General features: G+C 44.9%; 3 protein-coding genes across 8 annotated transcripts in view; 1 reads left to right on the top strand and 2 right to left on the bottom strand.

Moving 5' to 3' along the window:
• Positions 1 to 12,541, bottom strand: part of GJC1 (gap junction protein gamma 1) — a 34,920-nt gene extending 22,379 nt beyond the window's left edge. For 4 of the 6 annotated variants that reach the window (XM_059907809.1, XM_059907803.1, XM_059907805.1 and 1 more), the window contains exon 1: positions 11,924 to 12,008. The gene's annotated coding sequence lies outside the window, so the exon portion shown is untranslated. Of the gene's footprint in view, positions 1 to 11,923; positions 12,009 to 12,376 lie in introns of those variants that run through there. The other 2 variants (XM_059907802.1, XM_059907804.1) reach the window with 1 other exon arrangement.
• Positions 12,542 to 12,630: 89 nt separating this feature from the next.
• On the top strand, positions 12,631 to 22,487 carry HIGD1B (HIG1 hypoxia inducible domain family member 1B). The gene is made up of 4 exons (XM_059909032.1): positions 12,631 to 12,654; positions 20,800 to 20,950; positions 21,569 to 21,703; positions 22,346 to 22,487. The coding sequence occupies exons 2-4, from the start codon at positions 20,851 to 20,853 to the stop codon at positions 22,408 to 22,410; spliced, it is 300 nt and encodes a 99-aa protein (XP_059765015.1). The 5' UTR covers positions 12,631 to 12,654; positions 20,800 to 20,850; the 3' UTR covers positions 22,411 to 22,487.
• Positions 22,488 to 22,939: 452 nt separating this feature from the next.
• EFTUD2 (elongation factor Tu GTP binding domain containing 2) overlaps positions 22,940 to 24,002 on the bottom strand; it is a 34,744-nt gene continuing 33,681 nt past the window's right edge. The window contains exons 27-28 of the mRNA XM_059909027.1: positions 23,746 to 23,853; positions 22,940 to 23,413 (exon numbers count right to left, since the gene is read on the bottom strand). Of these exons, the coding sequence (XP_059765010.1) occupies positions 23,318 to 23,413; positions 23,746 to 23,853 (204 nt within the window). The 3' untranslated portion in view covers positions 22,940 to 23,317. The remainder of the gene's footprint in view (positions 23,414 to 23,745; positions 23,854 to 24,002) is intronic.

Consider the following 24,002-nt stretch of genomic DNA (forward strand, 5'->3'; position numbering starts at 1 on the left):
ATGCAACAAAAGCCCCAAGAGAAATTTAAAAAGTAGGTCGGGGTACAAATTTCATAATATTTGCATACATACATATTTTACATTCATGAAGACCTAATTAAGTAATGAATATATCACAGAAAAGTTAACTATCTCATAGAATCTTTGGTACAATTACTACACAGCCCCTCCATAAGGGGGTCCACGACAGAACTTATATAAAATTTCGCCCTAGAGTAAAAGATAGGATGGTGAGGGTACAGGGTAATCCTTAATTTGTAAGGATATATCAAAAGATAGTAGTCCTCTGACATATCTTATATAGTAGTTAGTATAATAATGCTGCTCTTCTCATTTCTTTAGAGACTCACTTTAAATTGCTCCAGAAGCAACACAGAAAATTAACATACTCAATACTCCCTTGAAATGCATAGTTGTTGCCATTGCTACCTGCTGGTTATTGAGTGTCTGATATTGAATATTTGGAAAAAGTTACCTCTATTTGAGAAAATGATTATTAAAACAGCCACCAAAAACTTTCCAGTGTCCCTTATGAGTTCTATTAAATGTTTACTTGACATGCGAAAATGTTACAAAACTCATACTTCCTGTCCTAATCACTCCATTTCATATCAAGGATTCTGCTGTTGGGATAAGACTGTGCCCATGAGATTCACTACAAACCCAAAAGATATATCTCCTGAGTCAAGATACTAAATGCTAATATACTGCTTTAAATGGAGTTTTTTAAACCAAAATAACCTGTTACTTTAAGGCTTTGCTAAAGGGCACTATTCTGAGCACTGCTCCCATCTGCATTTTCCTATCAAGAAACTACACTGACATGTATGTAATTATAAAACCAAAAAGCAAAAAACAGTTTTCTGAGGCAAAATAAATAAAAAGCAGTAGAAAATAAAGCTTTTAACTACTAAGAGCATTCTAGCTGGGGTTCAAAATGCTAAGGTTGCTTTAAATTTCTCATTGAACTAGTAACCATAATTAACTGGTAACCAAAATAAATCTATTCAAGCTATGTATACATAATTTTCCTCCCAGGATATATCACAAATCATAAACACATTTTCCCATCCTCTTTTCTTTACAGAGTTCAAGTATGATAGGAGACAATGGCTTCAGATACACAATTCAATAACAACTGAGATACTCCCCCAACTCCCAGTAATTTTTCCAAGCTCAAAAAAGAAAGCTTTCCTTTCCAAGTGAATCTGAGAAGTGCACATCTGCTTGAACTGCTCAACCTATAATAAATATAAAGCTTTCACTCTGAATAACATGAACATCTAGTACTGAACTGGAATGTGAGATCAAAAAGCAAGCTATTTGAGTTAGACAAGCAAACAAATTCCCTTTCAGAAAGTACTATATGGTTTCTCTCACTAAATCATTTTCTGTACAAATCCAGATAGGCTAGTCAATCAGGTCTTTTAAAAATAGAATAATTAACATTTCTGACATTATAAGCTTAAAAATCATTATCTTAAGAAAACAAACAAATGAAGCAAGCACCTTTATCACCCAAATCTTCCACAAACACACTTACGGTTTCATAGGTTCACACACTATATCAGTGGTAAAAGAAATATTAAGAGATTGGCTAGGCTAGTAGTAGTCTCCAATTTCTAGAGTCTGAGGACCTTTATGTAACTGCAAAAGACTTTCCACTATGTAATAGTGGTTATACATTTATTATCTATCTTTGGAGAAAACACATACACTGGTAAAGTTTAAAAATAAATCTGTAGTTAATGTATCATAACATCACTCACATATACATTTGAAAAGGTTATACGTATCTGTAAGACATTACTTATACATTTCACAGATAATACTTGCATGGATTCTGAGGTCATCTTTCAACTATTCTGCAGTGGCCCATTGTCTAACACCATAGTATGAGATTAATATCCTTATTTTACTGAAGAGAATACTAAAGATCATGATGACTTGCTTAAGGTCACACAACTAATTATCTGTAAAGCCTAGAATACAACTCAAGACCTACTGATCGTTTTCCTATACCATGTAGATTTAGTATTTAATTTTATTTTAAGACCAAACAGAAGGTCACTGAAAAAACTGACAGTGATATACAAGTAATATAACTAAAGAAAAGATTCCATTTAAAATAGCAACAAATAGATGAAAAAAAACTTAGGAATAAGCCTCACAAGAAACATACTACCCAGGAACACAAAAGACTTAAATGCGTAAAATACGTTAAAGACTTAAAGCATTCTATGTTCTTGGATACAATAGCCATCATAAAAATATTAATTCTTCCTAAATTAATCTAAATTGAATGCAATCTTGATTTCTAAAAATGCCAATAGGATTTCTTTGGAACCAGACAAACTAATTCTAAATTTAATGTGTAAAATTAAATAGTAAGAATGGTTGGGAAATTTCAGAAAGAGAAATGAGGGCACACAAGCTTCTCTCGATATATATTATAAAGTTGTAATAATTTTAAAATGTGGAACTGGCAAAACGATTAACAAATTGGAACAGAATAGAAAGTCCAGAAGATCCAAATACATCTGAGAATTTAATGTATGATAAAGGTGGCATTTCAAACTAATGGAAAAAAGATGGAATATTCAACAAATGATATTGAACTACCATGGGTAGCTATCTAGAAAAAAATTAAAGTTGGATCTTTAAATTCCAGATGGATCAAAGATTTTAAATTAAAAACAATACAATAAAAGTTAGATGAAAACATGAACATTTTTTCTTAATAATCTGAGTAGTGAAAACTTTTCTAAAATGACACAAAATCTAGAGATCAAATGAAAGAAATGACAAATTCAATTATACAAAATATAATTTCTAGAAAGCAAAAAAATACTATAAACAACTCAAAAGATACACTAAATGCTTAAAATTATTTGCAATTCTTAGAATAAAAGGCTAAGTTCTCTTAACACATAAAGCGCTCCAGCAGATCATTAATTGTTAAAAAAAAACAAAAACAAAAAAACACTCAATAGAAATGTGCAATGCAGACACAGAAAACAAACTTATGGTTGGTTACCAAAGGGGAAGAGGGGAGGGATAAACTAAGAGTTTCAGATTAGCAGATACAAACTATTATATATAAAACAGATAAACAACAAGGTCCTCAACTATACTTCAATTAAAAAAAAGTGCAATGAAGAGATAGTTCTCAGAAAAATATAAATGGCTTTTAATAATATAGTATGTAAAGATATTCAATATCACTTGTAATTAAAGATTTACAAATTAAAACTATACCAATATACTACTTTTTCATTTATCCAATTGGAAAAAATTTAAAAATTGATAACAGATCAGCGAGAAGGAAGGGTGTATATATAAAGAGGCATTCTTTGTGCTCTACTGGAAGTGATGGGGTAAAATGGTAAGCTTCTGTAAAAGACAACGTGGAGGGCTTCCCTGGTGGCGCAGTGGTTGAGAGTCTGCCCGCTAATGCGGGGGACATGGGTTCGTACCCTGGTCTGGGAAGATCCCACATGCCGCAGAGCAACTAGGCCCATGAGCCACAACTACTGAGCCTGCGCGTCTGGAGCCTGTGCTCCGCAACAAGAGAGGCCCCAACAGTGAGAGGCCCCGCGGACCGCGATGAAGAGTGGCCCCCGCTTGCCGCAACTAGAGAAAGCCCTAGCACAGAAACGAAGACCCAACATAGCAATCAATCAATCAATAAATAAATCTTAAAAAATAAAAGACAATGTGGAAATATCCATTAAAATTGAAAATGTAGATGTATTTTGATCCAGCGATTCCAGTGCTCAACATTTATCTAATGAAATGTTCAGACATACAAAAAAATATACAAGAATATTCACTGCAGTACTGCTGATAATGGGCTGTAAACAATTTAAAGTCTATCAGTAAGGGACTGGGTAAACAAATTACAGCACATCTAGTAGTCAAAAAAAAAAAAATAGAGTCAGCTCTATCTGCAATGATATGAAACAAACTAAGATATATTAATGAAAAATGCAGGCTACAGAACAGCGTGTAGAGTATGCTACCATTTATGTACGTGGGGGGGGATACTGAATATATGGACATCTCTAGAAGAATTCACAAAAAAAGCAAACAGTAATTGCTTCAGCAGAGAAAAGAAAACTGAGTGACTGAGAATAAAGGAAGACTTACTTTTCTTTTTAAACATATTATTTATTTGTTTGTTTGTTTGTTTTTGGCTGCATTGTGTCTTCATTGCTGCCCATGGGCTTTCTCTAGTTGTGGCGAGCAGGGGCTACTCTTCGTTGCTACTCTTCGTTGCGGTGTGTGGGCTTCTCATTGCGGTGGCTTCTCTTGTTGCAGGGCATGGGCTCTAGGAGCACGGGCTTCAGTAGTTGGGGCATGCGGGCTCAGCAGCTGTGGCTCACGGGCCTAGCTGCTCGCGGCACGTGGGATCTTCCCGGACCAGGGCTTGAACCCGTGTCCCCTGCATTGGCAGGCGGATTCCCAACCACTGCGCCACCAGGGAAGCCCCAGAAGACTTATTTTTCACTGTACATCCTTTCATACCTTTTGATTTTGTATTATGTATACCTATTCCAAAAAAAATTTTTTGTCAGTGAAGTGAAATACTCAAACTGTCAATGTCAGCCTTAATGTATAACTGCATAATATAGCCAGGTTTCTTGGGACATTAATTATACTGACTCTTGGCCCACCAAATGGGGAGAAATTAAAATTAGAACTAGGTACAGCATGTCAAAGAAAAAAACTAATCTTCAATTTCTTTATTGCATCTGATAGCAATTTCTTTATTCCATCTGATAGCCTGCCTAAGCCTAGCTGTGATTATCTTCCTGGGAGACAAGAGTCTCCACTGTGTATACCACACCATAAGTGATCACTGTATTTTTGGTCTATTAAAACTGCTGAAGCGAATTCCCTGGTGGTCCAGCAGTTAGGACTCCGCACTCTCACTGCCGAGGGCCCGGGTTCAATCCCCTGTCAGGGAACTAAGATCCCATAAAAGCCTTGCAGCGCGGCAACATGGATGGACCTAGAGATTGTCATACTGAGTGAAGTAAGTCAGACAGAGAAAGAGAAATATCATATCCCTTATATGCGGAATCTAAAAAGAAATGATATGGCTTCCCTGGTGGCGCAGTGGTTGAGAATCTGCCTGCCAATGCAGAGGACACGGGTTCGAGCCCTGGTCTGGGAAGATCCCACATGCCACGGAGCAACTGGGCCCGTGAGCCACAACTACTGAGCCTGCGCGTCTGGAGCCTGTGCTCCGCAACAAGAGAGGCCGTGATAGTGAGAGGCCCGCGCAACGTGATGAAGAGTGGCCCCCGCTTGCCGCAACCAGAGAAAGCCCTAGCACAGAAACGAAGACCCAACACAGCCAAAAAATAATAATAATAAATAAATTAAAAAAATAAAAAACAAATAAAAAGAAATGATACAAATGAACTTATTTACAAAACAGAAACAGACTCACAGACTTAGAGAATGAACTTATGGTTACCAGAGGGGAAGGATGGGGGGAAGGGATAGGGAGTTTGGGATCTACATGTACACACTGTTATATTTAAAATGGATAACCAACAAGGTCCAACTGTGTAGCACAGGGAACTCTGCTCAATGTTATGTGGCAGCCTGGATGAGAGAGGAGTTTGGGGGAGAATGGATACATGTATATGTATGGCTGAGCCCCTTTGCTGTGCCCCTGAAACTGTCACAACATTGTTAATCAGCTATACTCCAATATAAAATATAAAGTTAAAAAAAAAAAAACAACTGCTTAAGACTGATCAGGCCATGGTTACCAGTAAGTTCACATCAGTAAGTATTTACTGAAGACCTAGCACTGTACTGGCATGTAAGACCAAAAATACAACAAACAAAATACAATAATAAGGCTTCTAGTTAGAACAAAAGCTTTGGCAGAAGTTACTTCATTACCATCAATAACTACAAATAAAAAAGAAATTAGTAAACATCCAAATAATTGCTGAATACCTAAATGAACTATAAGCTAGGTGCTAGGGATACTGGCCATCCAAGACAGACATTACTCCTGACTTTATGGAATATAAAGTATAGTCTGGGAATTCCCTGCTGGGCCAGTGGTTAGGACTCAGCACTTTCACTGCCGGGGCCGGGGTTCAATCCCTGGTCAGTGAACTAAAATCCCTCAAGCCACAGCACGGCGGCGGGGCAGGGGGTGGGGCGGAGTATAGTCTAATGGTGACACAGGTATTATACAAATAGCTAAATTAATTAAAACTGTGATCTGTCCTACAGAAGGGAAGTGCAGGGTGCTGTAAGAGTGTATTATAGGGGTCCCTAATCTAATATAGGAGAATCAGAGAAGGTTTTTCTTCGGAAGTGATATTTAAGCAAATTCTGAAGAATGAAGAGCTGCCTTCCAGGCAGAGGGATTAGCTACAGCATGTACAAAGACTGTTGGGTGAGCTTTGAACCTTCAGGGAATAGGGGGGAAAAAAAATATCAGTATGGCTAGACCATATATAGCAAGAAAGCAAGTAAAAAGAAACGATGCTCGAGAAGCAGGCAAGGCCAGATCACATCATGTTAAATGAAGAGTGAAGGGAAAACAACAGAAGTTTTCAGGTAAGGGACTCGATTAAATTTTTTTAAAAGATAATTTTAGCTGCTGTGAGAAGAGCACAAGAGGGTATATTGCTTAGGCGTATATAATACATAGTAAAAGTATAAAGAAATGCAAGGGAATAATAAATTCAAGTTGGTGATTACCTCTGGGAAGGACGCCTATAACGGTGGTTGTTTGGGGTGCGGGGGTGCAATCAGGTAGGGAAACAGAGAAGACTTCAACCGTACCAATAATATTGTATTTCTTTCTTTCTTTCTTTTTTTTTTTTTTTGAAACAAGAGTGAACAAGGAAGGACCATTTAAAATTGACCTATAATAGGGACTTCCCTGGTGGTCCAGTCATTGAGAGTCCGCCTTGCAGTGCAGGGGACGTGGTTCGATCCCTGGTCGGGGAACTAAGATCCCGCGTGCCGTGGGGCAACTAAGCCCGCACAACACGACTAGAGAGCCCTCGTGCTAGAGAGAAGCCCGCGTGCTGCAATGAAGGATCCCGCATGCCGCAACTAAGACCCGATGCAGCCAAATAAATAAATAAATTAAATTAAATTGACTATAATAATTGTCGGGACTTGCCTGGTGGCGCAGTGGTTAGGAATCCGCCTGCCCATGCAGGGCACATGGGTTCCAGCCCTGGTCCAGGAAGATCCCACATGCCGCGGAGCAACTCAGCCCGTGCGCCACAACTATTGAGCCTGAGCTCTAGAGCCCGCAAGCCACAACTACTGAAGCCCGCGCTCCTAGAGCTCATGCTCCACAACAAGGGAAGCCACTGCAGTGAGAAACCCACGCACTGCAACGAAGAGAAGCCCCCGCTCGCCACAACTACTGAAGCCCGCGCTCCTAGAGCTCGTGCTCCACAACAAGGGAAGCCACTGCAGTGAGAAACCCACGCACTGCAACGAAGAGTAGCCCCCGCTCACATCTAGAGAAAGCCCGCGCACAGCAACAAAGACCCAACACAGCCAAAAATAAATAAATTTATTTTTTTAAAAAATCGTCTTGGGAAAAGGTGGCCTAGACTAGGATGGGGAGACTAGAGTGGAGAGAAACTGCAAGAATCTGGCCTCAGTAAGTTGTTGATAGAGCCACTTAATGAAACTGAGTACGGTGAAGAAGGTCTAGGTTTGGAGCCAAGATCAAGAGCTCAGTCTGGGCAACTCAATTAAAAATACCTCTGAGTATCTAAGTGGAGTTGTTGATTGAGCAGGCAGCTTGGATCAGAAAAGGGGTCTGAACTACAGATTAAAAAATGGTTGTATTCAAAATATACATGCGAACTGAAACCACAGAATGGATAAGATTAGAGTGAGAAGGGACTAAGGACCAAGACCTGAGAAAGACCATCAATTAAAGATCTGGTTGGGGGTGGAGGGGACCTGAAGGAATAGCCAGAGATCGAGGAGGGAAAATTCAAACCCAAATAAACACCTACTCTAGATAGGCACTTAGGAATCCGAGGTCCAAGAATGAGTCAAAGGGAATTCCCTAAAAATAGACAAGAGTCTAGATCCACTTTACTCTGAACATTCCCAAAAGGAATGCTGTAACTCAGTTAAGTAACAATAAATTCCATCAAAACTGATAAATCCTTCCAAGATGTAGATGAAAACTTTTCTAACTATTTGAGACTTAAATACAATTAAGAGATTAGTTGAAAATAGGGATGTGGAGTTTATTCCATTTCTGTAGAGAAAAAAATGAAAACCCCGAAATCCTATACATTTCTTTCCTCTCAAAGATTTTAGATAATTTCCAGATTGCTAAACCTTTTTAGCATGTTAAACCAGGGGTCCCAAATTGAAATCTGGACTTCCCTGGTGGCGCAGTGGTTAAGAATCTGCCTGCCAATGCAGGGGACAGGGGTTCGAGCCCTGGTCCGGGAAGATCCCACATGCTGCGGGGCAACTAAGCCCATGCGCCACAACTACTGAGCTTGCGCTCTAGAGCCCGCGAGCCACAATTACTGAGCCCGTGTGCCACAACTACTGAAGCCCGTGCGCCTAGAGTCCGTGCTCCGCAGCAAGAGAAGCCACCATAATGAGAAGCCCACTCACCGCAACGAAGGGTAGCCCCCACTCGCCACAACTAGAGAAAGCCCTCCTGCAGCAACGAAGACCCAACACAGCCAAAAACAAAAACAAAACAAAAACCAGGGGTCTCCAACACCTGGGCCACGGACTGATACCTGTCCCTGGCCTGTTAGTAACTGGGCTGCAGAGCAGGAGATGAGCAGCAGGCAAAGGAGGGAAGCTTCATCTGTATTTACAGCCACTCCCCATCACTCACATTACCGCCTGAGCTCTGCCTCCTGTCAGCATTATGGTGAGTTGTATATTTCATTATATATTACAATGTAATAATAATAGAAATAAAGTGCACAATAAATATAACGCGCTTGAATCATCCCGAAACCATCCCCACCCCCACCCCTGTCCATCCGTGGAAAATTGTCTTCCACAAAACCAGTCCCTGGTGCCAAAAAGGTTGGGACCGCCGTGTTAAACTGTAAGCATTTTGAGAACAAAGCCCACATAACATTCATCTTTGAACTGAATCTTCAGTCCAGTTCAGTGTTTAACATAAGTACCTGACGGAAAAAACAGTTCACTGAATGAATGGCCACCAGAACACTTATGTCCAAACTGTGCTAGTGCTACAGCAATATAGCCTCATAGAACAGGCTTCAACTGAGAGTTCTACTCATTCCACAGAAATAAAGATCTCATCCTTGTCTTAAGGAAAAAAAACCCCATGGGGCAACACATTCCACTGGTCTGAATGATAAATCCAAGTGCTGTCAGCCACTGCAATGCTTGCAAAACTCAAGAATGTACTACCCTATGCCAACCAGAACTGACTGATCATTCATTCTTTTTTTTCTTTTAAATAAGTTTGAATATTTATTTAATTAATTAATTTATTTGGCTGCTCCAGGTCTTAGTTGCGACACGTGGGCTCTTTTTCAGTTGTGGCATTCGGGATCTAGTGCCCTGATCAGGGATGGAACCCGGGCCCACTGCATTGGGAGCACGGAGTCTTAACCACTGAACCACCAAGGAAGTCCCTGATCATTCATTCTTGAGAGCTGTAGAAAACAGCAGTGCTCAGACTTAACCAAATAGATCCTTACTTCCACACAAACTAAATTCATCAGTTGCAGCAGTGTGCTTGAAAAACAATTGTTGACACTTTGCTGATATTAACAGTTCATAACTGTTTTCTATGTGTAAGCTTCAGGTTAATGATAATAGCCAAAATCTATCTTATATGTGTTCTCAAAGAAATGGTCTACAAAAGCAAAAAAACACAAAAAACCCATCCTTTCTCTGTCTAAATTTTCACTAGATATTTTGGATAGGAGCCACACATGTTCTATGGCCACAAGAAAAGCACAAGTTCAGAAATAAGTAATTATACCTCCAGGTGCACTTAACTATCAAGATTAATATTAAAAACAAAACAAAAAAAGGAAAACACCTCATTTATTTTGAAATGTGAACTGAAAAAAAAAAACCCATCTTTTTTGGAACTCATCACTTTGCACTGAATAAGTCATGGAACAAACTATGTATTTATTAAGAAAGTCATGCTCTGAATTTTAATTGTATGTTTTGTATTCTAGGATCCCAATTAATGAATTGATAGGTAGGCCTGAAGCTAGAGATGAGGGAGGGTGTAGCTAATCAGAGACCCACCCTGAATCCTTTCACTTTGGCTAATTTATACAAATACGAAATAAGAGTAAAAATTATTAAGAGACAGCGGCATTTACAAGTAAGATTATTATGTTGAAGATATGTTAACTTCTTAAATCCTTTGGTTTTTTTTAATGGTTAAGATGGTAAATTTTATGTTACATATATTTTCCCACAATTAAAAAAAACCAAACACATCTATCTTCCCTCCCACTCTCCACCCCCGCCCCCCCCCCCCCCGCAGGTGAACTCCTTATCTTGATCCGTATTTAGTTGATATAACCTGGAGAAAGCTGGGAGGAATTCTTAAATCCTTTCAATTAAAGACTGAAACTCAATTCAACCTTCATGAACTGAAGAGAAAGTTACTGAGTCCTTTGCTCCTTTTTAAGAGCATTGTGGCTACTAGCAAAAGTAGAAAACCAATCCAAAAGTCACACAACCTAAAAGGAAGCTAAAAGCGTTGACTTTTGGAAAGGATGTTTGAAATGCTCTGGAAAAGTGCACAACAGTTTAAGATTATTAGTAAATAGTATCAAACCATTACAAATCAGGACAAATAATAAAAGGAGAATTTTCACATAACTACCATGTACAAAGATCTGGTGAAAACTAAGACACAGATTTGTTTACCAGAGCTTTTTACCTTTTACCCAGAATAGTTCATGTTTTTTTAATTCTGCCATTACATAGCACTTAAGAAATCGAAAGCAACTGCAATATACAAAACTCTGCTAAAATCCAAAAAATAAAACAAAAAAACACACACACAAAACCATCAAATGTAATCACAATTAACATACTTTTAGTCAGGAGCTCTGCAGTTAAGTTTATTTTTCTGCATTCTTATTCTGAAAAATACCTAAGCCCTCTTCCAGGGGTAGAGGATTTGATCCCTAAATTACATTATGAAGCCTTTTTTCTACAGATATTAATGTACTCCGTTTATCACGGAATGAAAATCCCTTTCATTTATAGTTTGATTTTTACGGCACTTTCACTGGAACGTATACACAACACGAACGTATAATAATTTTAGACTAATCAGGCCTACAAGATAACACTTATCCAGAACTTATTCTAACTTGATTTATTCGATCCCACAAAGTAATCTCGATGCTAACAAAATAAAGCTCGAGCACAATGAAATTTGTACCACTGCTGGTTCTCAACGAACAAAAATTCCTTCAAATGGTAAAAACCAAACTCGCCCATTTCCCAAAAAAACAGTAATCCCAATCTTAGAAACAGTTGCAAAAAAAAAAAAAAGAAAAAAAAAGAAAGAAAGAAAAAGAAAAAAAGAACAAACAATTCTAAACCACACAATCACGTAAATCTTTTCAACTCAAAGCTCCAAAAGCAGCCGCCAACCACACAACTGGCCACAATCACAGCGTTAGCGCCTTCTCGTAATTTTGAATCTGGAGACAGAAGGAAAAAAAACCACAACACACCAGTCATCCAAAGTTTCACGAAGAGGAAAAAAAAATCATTTTAAGTAAAGAAAACGTGTTAACCGAGAGGCGACTATTGCATTCCCCGTCCCCCACTACCAGCCCGCGAACTAAATCTCTCAAACATTCAAGGAGACAGAAGTCCCGGCAGGGATGTTAGAGGAAAGAGCCAGACGAACCGCACGCCGCCCGGAGAGATGTCAGGAGCCGAGCATCGGGAGACAAAGACCAGCCCGCGAAGAGCCCCGGCGCGGGCCTGCGCCCCTAACCGCCCGAGGAGTTGCGAGCACCGCCCAAGTGCAAGCCCAGGTCCTTCGGGCTCCCCGCCCACCCGGCGCCGCCGCCGCGGCCCCGGCCCACCCCCGAGCCGTTTTCCCTCCCAATTTGGGAACCGCGCGCCTGGGGACAAAGGGGGAGGGCGCGCCGGGGGCAGCGGCGGGCTGCGGGTCGCGACGCCCCTCTGGGCTCGGAGGGAAGCCCTCTGTGGTGTCCTCTCCCTCCCCCCTGCCCCCGCCGCACTCTCCGCCGGCCCACCTGCCCCTCTCCAGCCTCCCCACAAGTTCTCCCACCACCCCCCTCGGGCCCCGCCCCTGGCCCGCCGCCTCTCAGCCGACCCCGCGGCCGCCCCTCACCTGCCGGCGGGGTCCCCCGGAGCCGCCTCCTCCGCCGGGCCTCGGCCCGTCCTGCCGGCCGCCGCCTCATGTGCCCTGTGTCGCCATCGCCTTCGCCGCCACAGTCATCTCTCCTCCTTCTCCTCCACCGCCGCCTTCGCCTCAGTCTCCGGCCGTGGCCAAAGCCGCTCCCGCCGCCCAGAGCCACAGGGAGGCGCCTGCGCACTGCGCGCCGCGGTGGGGGCGGGGGCGTCTCGCCGAGGTCTGGGGGCGGAGGGTGCGCTGCACGTGGAGCCCGGGTAGGAGGGGGCGTCGGGAGCGCGGGGGCGGAGGCGCGGGCGTCCAACTTTCCGCGGTGGGGTCCGCGCGCTCCCGGACGGGGTAGAGGTGCGGTGCTTGTAGGAACTACCCAGGCGCGTGGAGTCTGGGCCCTGGGTGGGCGCAGCCTTCGCCTCCTGGACAGTTCATTCCTCCAGCTTGATCCTCAAGGCAGGAACTCCGCCGTGGGCAGTGCCTCACTTCGAGTGGGCAACTAACGGCGCAGTGAGGACACGCCTTACCTGGGTATCCTGAGGTGTTGGTCCAACGAGCCCCGGAGTTGTATTCTGTGTGCTCCGCCAAGGCCTGGGTCCAGTGTAACGCGGGATGCTGATTCCCCGTTCTAGGTTCTGCTCTACAATTACTCGAGGATCCTACTGGCCTTTGTTGGGTTAATCGTCCTAATTCCTTGGCCTCTGGGCTTTTAGTGTTGTTCTAGATATTTTTGAAGTCCTGGACTTCTCCCATTAGCAAGACCCTAATAGGCCATTTCCTTTTAACCCCTTGCATCCCAGCAGGATCCCATTTTCAAAGGACTTTGTATGCATAGGAATCTCCAGCCTTGAATTGCCTCGTAGGAATATGAAAACTCCTCAAATGGTTTAAGTAGAGGGAGTCCGTGCATAACAACAGAAGTCGTACTAAGGAGATGGGAGAATACTTTACTTTGTAAAGCGCTCCTGAATTATCTTATTGACCATCATTATGCGGAAGGATAGGTTTTCATTTTACCCTTTTGACCACAGAGGAAATTAAACTCTAACTAGTGAGGTGACTTGCTACAGTTCAACCCTGCCCCCTCTACGGAAAGCCAGGCCCTTATGGCCAGTCAAGTGGCTGAAAACTTGAGGGCTGAGCATCTGGCCCACTGACAGATGTTTTGTTTGGCTAGTATGATGTTTTCCAAAATTATGAATTAGTTGCCAAATTTTAAAAATCTGTCTTTTTGGCTTCTCTCTAAAAAGTCAAAAGTTTTGCTCATTTTGAGCCTCTCTTTTCACGTGACCGTTACTTCTGAGTAACATCTGTCCATCCAGGGCAGGCACTGTCTCCACTTAGCTGCTTGGCCTCTGTATTTAAATTATCTTCCCCCTATACTTGCCATGCCCCAGTCTCCGTCCCCTCCCCATTATCACGTTACCTCTCTACAAATGTATTTAAAATGACAAGTGTGAAGACCCTGTAAATATGTGAAAATAGGAATAAAGAACATGTTAGCTAAGATGACACAGGAGACAAAATCCATACTGACTACAATATTAAAACTCATCTATTGCTAGTACAAGTGTAAATCGCTACAAATCACTTTGGAAGACTGTTTGGCAGTGTCTACTAAAGCCGAAACTAGGAATGTGAATCTGTGAATCTGAAATTCCACAAAATGTGTACAAAATACTTGTTCTAGAATATTGATGGCAGCAGTATTTGTAATAGCCAAAAAACTGGGAACTACCCAAAATGCCCATCAACCATAGCAAGGATAGATAAAATGTTATATTCTGACAATGGTACATTATGCAGCAATGAGAATGAATAATCTACAATTACACGCAGCAAGATAGATGAATCTCACAAAACTTTCCATTTGTATAAAGTTCAAAAACAGGCAGAACTAATCTGTGCTGTTAGAAGTAAGGATAGTGGTTATCCTAGGGTAAGGATAGTTATCGGAAGGGAGCCTGAGGGGGCTTCTGGGGGGCTGTTCCTGTTCTGTTCCTGAGCTGGAGGCTGAATACACGATATACAGGTATCTTTAGTTGCCACATTTGAGCTGTTCTCTTTTGATAGTGATAGTACACTTTTCTGTGGCATGTTGACTTCAATAAAAACCTTTAAAATATTTGGTTATATACGTATATATAATATTTATAAACAAATATGTATTGTGTATTATATATAAATAATATATATATATATACTCAAATGTTTATTAGGTATTATTTTCCTATAAATTCATGGATGAACCTGCCAGGAAGTGTGGAGTCCTAATCACTGGACTGCTAGGGAATTCCCAAGAGCAACCTTTTAAAGATGGAAATGATGTGCTTCCCTGGTGCCTTCCCTGGTTAAGAATCCGCCTGCCAATGCAGGGGACACAGGTTCGATCCCTGGTCTGGGAAGATCCCACATGCTGCAGAGCAGCTAAGCCCGTGCGCCACAACTACTGAGCCTGTGCTCTAGAGCCCATGAGCCACAACTACTGAGCCCGCGCGCCTAGAGCCTGTGCTCCGCAACAAGAGAAGCCACCACGATGAGAAGCCTGCGCGCAGCAACGAAGACCCAATGCAGCCAATAAATTTTAAAAATAAATTAATTAATTAAAAAAAAAAAAAAAAAGATGGAAATGAGACCCAGAGAAGATAAGTTGTTTTAACTGCAGATAGTTAAAAAAACAGAAATGTAGCCAAAGACTCTATCTCCTAGTCAGGACTCTTCATCCGCTCCTCTGTCACCTTGCCAGCTACTGACATCCTTTAATCCAGTTACAGGTGGGGAAGCTGAGGCCAGAAACCTAAGCCAGAGGTCCAGGCATTCACCATGGTCCGGAGCAAACCAGGGCAACTGCTAGAATGTGAGCTCCCTGAAGGCAGGGCCGCTGTATCGCAGCTCCTTGAGCCCAGCCCAGCACACAGTAGGTGCCTGGCAAGTGTATGCAGAGTGCATGAGTGAAGGAAGGCTTGCCATTGCTAACATAAGAAAGGCTACCGGAAGGAAGAAAAAAAAAGCCTCAAAACAGGGAAATGGGTCTGGTTTCCAGCCTCTGGCAGGGAGTGGTAGAGCCGGGTGCTGTGAGAACCATGTCACTTTTTATTCACATGGGGCCCAGGCAGGAAAGGATCAAAACCCAGTTTGAGAACTTGAGAGTCGCCCTGGGGCTCTGTGGTTTAGAAACCGTAGGGTCAACTTGAAGGCTGCAGTGTGTCACTATTTCCATTACACATTTTCCAGGGTCCCCACTTGGCTGGTAAACTCGGAGCAGATTCTTCTGTCCAGGGGGATGGGAGCAGAGGCCCAGAGAGGTAGGATTTGGGAAAGCTCCCCGTTGGCAACAGGAAGCCCTGCTTGCCCCAGACTGGCCGGATAAGAAGCTCTTGATTACTTGTGCTGTTGGGAGGGGGGTGTTAGTAGCACAACCCCCTGTCCCCATAATCCCCAACAGTTTCAGTTAACCTGTGAGACACATTATACTGCTCCTCCCTGCCACAGGGATGTTGTTTGAAGCAGATTTTTTTGTCAAAAATTTTTTTTGAATAGGTAATGCAAGTAGTATAGAGGGAACAGTAAGATGACTCCCCCCCCAGTGTTTCCCAGAGCCCAGCTAGCTGCTTCTTGTATATTTAATGCTGGATTTCAAGTTAAGGTCAATTTACTTGCAAATGAAGGGTAGGTGAAGTATGCTCAGGAATTAGGGGTGGGGAGAAGGGTATGGGAGATGAAGAGACCTCCTCTGGTACCACCCACAAACAAGGACTTTTGGACACGCTCAGAGCACAGTGTGGGGGAGGGATGAATTGGGAGATTGGGACTGACATATATACACTATTGATACTATGTATAAAATAGATAACTAATGAGAACCTACTGTACAGCACAGGGAACTCTACTCAGTGCTCTCTGGTGACCTAAATGGGAAGGAAATCCAAAAAAGAGGGAATATATGTATACATATAGCTGATTCACTTTGCTGTACAGTAGAAACTAACACAACATTGTAAAGCAACCATACACCAATAAAAATTAAAAAAAAAAAAAGAACACAGTGCACTGGCTCAGGACCTACCCTGCCTTGGTGAGAGGCAGTGCGGTGGGTGTGCAGTCCTTGAGTGTCTGGAAGCCCTGGGTTCAGAGGTCTGCTCTGCCCAGCTGTGTGCATTCATTTACGTGTATTTCTAAGATGGTGTGAGAATGTGATGAAATGTACAGGAAATCACATTGTCATATGTTAATTTTTCATTGTAAAGTGGTCTATAGTGGTTATCATATTTTCTTTTTCTTTTTTTTGGCCGCACCATGCGGCATGCAGGATCTTAGTTCCCCGACCAGGGATCGAACCCAGGCCCTCGGCAGTGAGAGCACGGAGTCCTAACCACTGGACCGCCAGGGAATTCCCTGTAGTGGTTATCATTATTGGCTGGATAGTGCAGCCATTTACCTGCTGTGTGATATGGCTGTTACTTAACCTCTCTCAGCCTTGGTTTCCTCATCTATAAAATGGGGATAATGATATCTACCAGTTGGGGCTGTTGCGAAGATTAGATATGTGATGTATCCTAAATCTTGTAGGCTCTCAAGACATTAGTTCCCTCTCATAGTGCGCTTTGGGTAATTTGGGTATTCAAAAGCACCCAACACAAGAACTTCAGCAAAACATTTCAACTCCTCTGGAGCAACCATTTGTTAGTACAGGGGTCTATACTGGTGTCTTCTGCAGCTCAAAACTATTCCTTCACAAGACAGGATTCTGTGTCAGCATCACTACAGTCTGTCAGCCTTCCAATTGCTATTATTATCCACACCCTCTTAGAATCTTTAAAAATATGTGAGCAGTCCCTCCAGAATGATTAGTGGGTACCAAAGGCACTGTCCTGGCCCAAGCCTGTGGCCCTCGAGGCTGTCCTTAGACAAATACTGCAAGGTCCTTGGAACCCAGTGCCTGTTTTTAGAAGGAGAGGGGGTGTCCCACCCTCCCCACCCCAGGCACCCTCTAGAGGTTGCCTCAGCCTAGCCACATCATCTGGAAACTTCCACTGCCTCTGCCTGTTCCTGCTACCACCTCTTTGCCCCTCAAGTCCCCCAGATACTACTATATGGCCCAATGTTTTCTCCCCTGTGATTACCCCAGCCCTTCAGCCTGGGTCCTTCCCATTCTAACCCCAACTCAGAGCATTCTCTGTTCCTTATCCAGTTCATTCATCATCATCCCCTCACTCACAGCACTCCTTAGCTCAAGGCAAAAGCTGCACGTCCCTCACCTCCCCCCTCTTGTCACTCAGCTCCCTCAGGCTATATATAGCACAGCTGTGTCTTAGATTGTGTACAGCCTCAAGTCCAAGTCCCCCTCCCCTACCCATTCCCTTCCCCCCACACAATAAGGAGAACAAGCCTGAAGCTTCCAGTTAGGGCAGGGAAGCCCCTCCAACAAGGAGGAGGTGGGGTTGGAGAAGGTTGAGAGTGTGCTGAATTCAGGACCACCCAGAACATGGGAACCTTCCCATCTGTTGTCAGGGACTTTCCACTTCTCCCCCAGCCTGTTACCCATCCCTGCCACTTGCTCATTCTGGAGGAAAAGGAGCAGGCAGTGTGCAGGGGAATTCTAACAATCATCTTGTTTAACCCTTACAACGATCCTATAGGTAGATGCTACCTCCATTTTACAGATGATGACACACACTCAAAAGAGGTTGAGTGGCATAAGACCAAGTATTCAGAGAGTGGTTGGTCAAGCAGCTGACCCCACGTCTGACTCTGGCCGGCACTCCAGATCCATTAAGTCTGTCTGCATCATTCAATTAGACCCCTCTAATAGAATTTCTGTTAGTGTGACCTGATCTGGAAGAGGTTTATTAAGCAAATTACTAATGTAGAAAGGCTTAAATCAAAGTAATTATTAAAGACTTGGCATATTAAACAAAAATGGTATCATAATTTTATCTTATCTGTTTACTAAAACAGGACTCTACAGAAATCTGGTCCTTGAAGTTTTAATTACTGTGTGTTCTCAGAGGTTCTTGAAATAAAAAGCAATTTTGTTTCTTCTATTTCAAGACTTTCCCCCCACTTTACAGTCATTCTCCTGTTAGTCCAGAGTAGTGAGACTTGACTTTAGGAATGGTTAGAAATCTGGTCCTTTTTTCTCTGTCACTTTCTGTGACCTTGAGCAAGATGTTTAACTCAAGCCTCAGTTTTTCATCTTTGAAATAGGAATAAAAATAATAGTACCTACCACATACCTAATAGAATAATAGTTATGAGGATTAAATAAAATAACCTACTTAAAGCAATTAGCACATGTCTATGCTCAGAAGATCATAGCAACTATTATTATTTTCTTGGTTCTGGGCTGAGATGCTGTGGGAGCGTCAACATCATCTCAATGGGGAGAAGTTGAACTTCGCTCTCCATAGCTTGGCCTCCATTCTCTAAAGGGCTTAGAGTTGATCCTGATTCTTGCACTGTCTCATCCAGACATTTCCATCCTCCCACTTCTGGCCTAGAGCACTGATCTCTGGAGAATTCAGGCCACTGCTGGGACCAGGAGAGGCAGCACAGGAGTGTGTGTGAATGACTGGGAGGAGAGTTCCCATGGACGCTGGGGATATGCGGAGGCCCTGGGGAGATGCTGTGACCCTGGGTCTCTCCCTGAAGCAGTGAGGGCTAGGGAGAGAAAAGAGAGACATCAGCTGCTGGACACATTTCCAGTGCTAAAACGCCCCTTTAGGACAGACACACAGGCTAGGAGAGAAACAAAGGCATGGGACGGAGTGGGACTCTCCACAGTGCATCCGATCTTTCTCCATTTCTTAGCAAGAAGCTACTTTGGAGCCACCCAGACCTAGGTTCAGATCGTGACACTGCCATTTACTAGCTGTGTACCCGTGGATAATTCATTTAGCTTCTCAGAAGCTCAGTTCCTGGTCTATGAACAAGCTGCTACTTACTGTGTAGAATAGTGGAAAGGTCTGAAATATAAATACTTTAAATAGAATAGGTGCTAATGCTGGTCTTTGTCATCTCTGTATCCTGAGTGAGCATCACCCCATAGGCAGTATGAAGGGGTCTGGAGATGTGAGGGAAGTCCCAGTTGTTTCAAACTCCTGGAGAAATCTCTTTGGTCCAGAAAACATCCTTGGAGGGATCAAGACCAAGACCAGACAGCCCGTCTCTCACAATTAAGGCAGTACAACAACTTGGGGGAGAACCCAGGATCTCTATCCATCCTTGCCTCTATATTCCCATCTCAGTTCTTCAAATCAAGTCCGTCTCTGATCCAGCCACTTATGTCCAGAGGAATGAAAAGACTGAATTGAGGTAAGGGCTCCCCTCCATCTGATCTTTCATTACTTTCCAGTGTTTGAGCTCCAGCCTGGAACTCAGCAGATGGGGGGTTAAGACCGATGCCCTGTCCTATCTCCTCTCCTCTCCATTCCTGACTTCAAAGTCTCCATAAAGCCGGACACTGCTTCCCTGACCCCACAGTGGCAGCTCCATCCTCAGCTCTTGGCTGATTCAAAGCAGCAGACGCTGAGCCCTGGCTGGGCTGCTTGCACTCCACTTTCTAGCCGTCTCCTAGGGTAAGCACCGGCGTGCTGAGGACCTGTGGGGCCAGCAGTCTTTGCTCCTCCAGGAGAGGAGAGGCAACTAGGAATAGAAGTCACCTCAAGCAGGGACTTTGTCTCGTGGTTAGACTTAGAAGGCACCCGGCAGGCAGAACCCCTGGCCTAAGGACCAGGACTCTGGGACTCCATCTAGTTTTTGATCAGAGCAGACATTTACAGGGTTAGCAAGTAGAGCCATAGGGGTTCCAGCACAGGGATAAGGCAGGGGGTTGGTACCTGCAAAGAACCTGGCAAGAGATGGACTTAGAGACAGGAGAACAGCTCAGGGACCAGAATTTGTTCCATTAGCCTTAACATCCAAAATCTACACAAAATTATACACAGATACATGCCTAATCGTTTCAATCTCTGGCTCTGGTGATTCAGGAACCAGTGCTGTAACTCTGTCTGGGATGACTCTGGCTGCCTGGGGCCAGATCTTCCTTTGCAGCTCCATCAGGGACAACCATCACAGACTCAAGGCCAGTGGGGGACCCAATGTTAAAGGCCTGTTCCTCCCACCCTCATCTGTGGATTTTTCCAGCTGCTTTTCTTGGCCCAAGGATCCCACCCGTAGGGACAGAGGTGGTAGAGGGGGAGGCAGAGAAAACAGTGAAGCTGGAATGAGTTGGGCAAGAGGCAGATGCTGGGAGGAAGAGACGGAGAAATGGCTCCAGCCATCTGAGACAGGACACCCAGGACATCTTTTTAAGTAGTGTCTGTGTTGGGCATGGTAAGAGAGGTCTCAGCAGTCCACTTCTTCCTTCCCACCCTAGACTGGGAATTGGAGTTCTTCCTGCCTCCTTCTAGGACTGATTTGAAGCCTAGGAGCCCCAGCTGCTAACATCTGGGGGCAGGATCATGTCTGCTAACAAAGGCTCGTGGGCACCACCTGAGGGTGAGGACAGCATGTCTGAGAAGTTCCTGAGGAAGACCAGGGAGTCTCTGCTGGTGCCTATAGGTGAGTGGGAGACGAAGGAATGGGGGCCGAGGAGGGGGCCTTCTCTCAGAGAACATGTCTCCTAGTCCTTTCAAAGAATGAAGCACAGAACTCAAGTGGTCCTACCCATCGAATAATCAACAGCTAGAAGAGAAGTGAACCAACAGCAAAGATGCCGAGGGACTAAGGGACACGTCCTGACAATGAAACGAAGGAGTCTGGATGGCTGGAGGTGGCAGCCAACCAAGCGCATGGGATACCAACACCAGAGTCAGGATGGGCAGGAGCAGTTTGGGGTCCCCCAGGGCTCCCTTCCCCCTGGCCCTGGGAGGTTAGAACAGCTGTGGGGGCCGGCAGCAGTTGGAGAAGAGCTAAGGGGGGTGGGAGAGTGATGATGATGGGCTATTTGTACAGAGAGGAGGGGAGTCATTGGAGGGAAGCACTTTGTAAATATCTTTGAGAAGAAACAACTCAATGTTCTAATGATAGCCTCTCCTCACCCCACTGCCAGCCCCAAAGCAGTAGCAGGAGGGCAGCCGATTGTCCAGATGCCCAGCCTGCCTAGTGAGGTGTCTCTCACCAGGAGAGCGATGTACTTGGTGACTGAGGTCCAAGGGGTCATGTTCTCTGCCTACATAGGCTTAGGGGGCTGTGTGGTGTTGGCAGCATGCAGGATTTACCGGCTGAAGGCTCGTGGTTCCACCAAGATGTCCACACACCTGATTCACACCCGAGTGGCAGCACAGGCCTGTGCTGTGGGTGCGATCATGCTGGGTGAGCAGCTGGTGGGGTCATGGGAGAATGAGGGCAAAACTGATTAGGCAAAATCTGGCTGTGAGTCCTGACAGTTAAGGGACCATGAGTTCAGTCCCTGTTCCCTATACCAAGCTCCACAGCAAGTCCTTGGTGAGGCCCTCATACCGAGAGTCTCAGGGTTCCCTGTTTAATCTCCTGTGTTCCAGGGGAAGATGCACAGTCTGTTTCGTGAGTTTGTCCTAGAAATGAGAAAAACCATGCAGCAGAACCTATGCTGAATTTCTTTTCCTCTCTGGATCAAAAGACAGACAGCTACTTACTAGCTGTGCGACAGTGGACAAATCTCTTTATCTCACAGTTTCCCCATGTGCAACATGATGGTAACCACCCCAGCTTGCCTCCCTCATGTACTGCCGTGAGGTTTCTCAGATAATATACGTGAAAGTACTTTGTGAAGTGTTAAATGGGATGTTTCCCCAGGCTGTGCGGCCAGGTGTTTGTAGCAGCTGTTGTGACCTAGGGCGGAAAGATAAGCAGCAAAGCTGGACTCCCAATGGGATAGCTAGTGCTGGACCCCCAGGACTCTGGAACACCTGAGAGAGCCAGAGGATGGGTGGAGGGTGTGATGTCATGGGGCCTTTTCCCTTCTCCCTCACACAGGTGCTGTGTACACGATGTACAGAGACTACATCAAGAGAACCGCGCAGGACGCTGGGGAGAAGTAGGACTCCTACAGGCCTGGGGCAGTCAGACCTCTTCGATCAACCCCTGGTATGCTCCTAATAAAGGAGTCTGAGGCAAATCAACAGTCTCTTCTGCACACAGACGAGAGCAGAGTAAGGGATTGGTAGGGGCTGGTAGGAGGACTTACGGCAAAGGGCTGGAAATCAAAGAGTTCTGGCCCCCAGCTCCAGGGCAAGGAGAATCCTCAGGGGCAGAGGAGGAGGTGCAGCCCTCTGATCCCAGAGACCCAACAACTCCCAAGCCCCCTCAGGTGCCATCCACCAGGAATGGGAGCTGGGGACAGTAAAGAGGCCTCAGTGCTCATGGGAACACTGAGTGAAGAGGCAGGCGTTCCTCCCCCCACAGGCCGCCTCCCTGGGGACCAGGCAGGAAGAAGGCTGCAGCTGGGAGCAGAGTCAGTGTGGCCTCATGGGAGACAACACAGATCCAGAACCCAAGTGCCAGGATGAGCCCGTGCTGGAGGGAAGGGGGCGGAGCGGTGGGGATGAAAAGAACGGAGCAAGGCAGAGGTCAGAATGTTCTGTTCATTTATAAACCATGTCTAAGGTCAAACTTTTATACAAAAAAAAATAAAATAAAATAAAAATCCACGTAAATCCTGACGACAGGGCCCCCTTGGGCTTCAACACTGCCAGCCCTTCTCCTTCCTGAGCCCAAGCTCCTCTCTGTTCTCTGGGAATGGAGCCAGGCAGAGGCCACAGGAGGAACCAGGAAGCCAAACGCTTCTCCCTCTGGGTTGGAGGTTGGAGGCTCTGGGCTTGTTAAGGGCGGCCACAGCAGTCCCAGACACGCTCTGACAGCACGGAGTCCAAGTCCCACCAGGTCCTCGCTTCAAAGCCCAGGACGCAGCCCAGCGCAGGGAGCAGGAGCTGCCAGGAGTCCGGGCGCTCACATGGGGTAATTGAGCACAACATCCTGCTTGGCGAGCTCCAGCAACATAGGATCATCGAAGAACTTGCTGATGCTGACGTCTTCACTCAGGCCCTGCAGAGTGGGGGCAAATGCAAGGATGAGCTCTGCGTGATCGAGCTGTGCTTGAGTGTGGGGAGCGGGTGGGGGCCAAGTGTCGGCGGAGCTGCTTCGGGAGCCCTGCCTTTAGGGTAGCGTCCCAGGGCAGGGGAAGGCGCTCCCTTCCCAGGCACGCGGCCCCGGGTCTGGTTGCCTGAAGCCTACACAGATCGTGACTCTCCACGCTCTGCCGTGAAATGCTTTCAGTCTTTGGGAGGAGGGTCCAAAAGCAAGAAATGAAGAGAGATCCAACTCCTGGCAAGACCCTTGGGGGTGGAGGGATGGCCGTGGGTCTGAGGGACACGTACCTTCCTACGACGGGTTTTGATCATGAATTCTCGGGCCAGGTGGGGTGCTGGCTGCGGCTCCAAGGGACGGATGACAATGCTCTTGTCCAGAGGATCACCGGGTACAATCTGAAAGGCAAAGTGGTTTCATCAGATGGTCCAGGCCGACCTCCCAGAGCATCCGGCCTAGCAGCAGGGCCCTTCTCTAGGATGCCGGCGATCCCCCTTGGGGCCTGGAGAGGAACAGGTCAGAGGGGATGACCTTGCAGAGGTGGGGA

The sequence above is a fragment of the Balaenoptera ricei genome, chromosome 20, assembly GCF_028023285.1.
Source record: "Balaenoptera ricei isolate mBalRic1 chromosome 20, mBalRic1.hap2, whole genome shotgun sequence".
Taxonomy (NCBI): domain Eukaryota; kingdom Metazoa; phylum Chordata; class Mammalia; order Artiodactyla; family Balaenopteridae; genus Balaenoptera; species Balaenoptera ricei.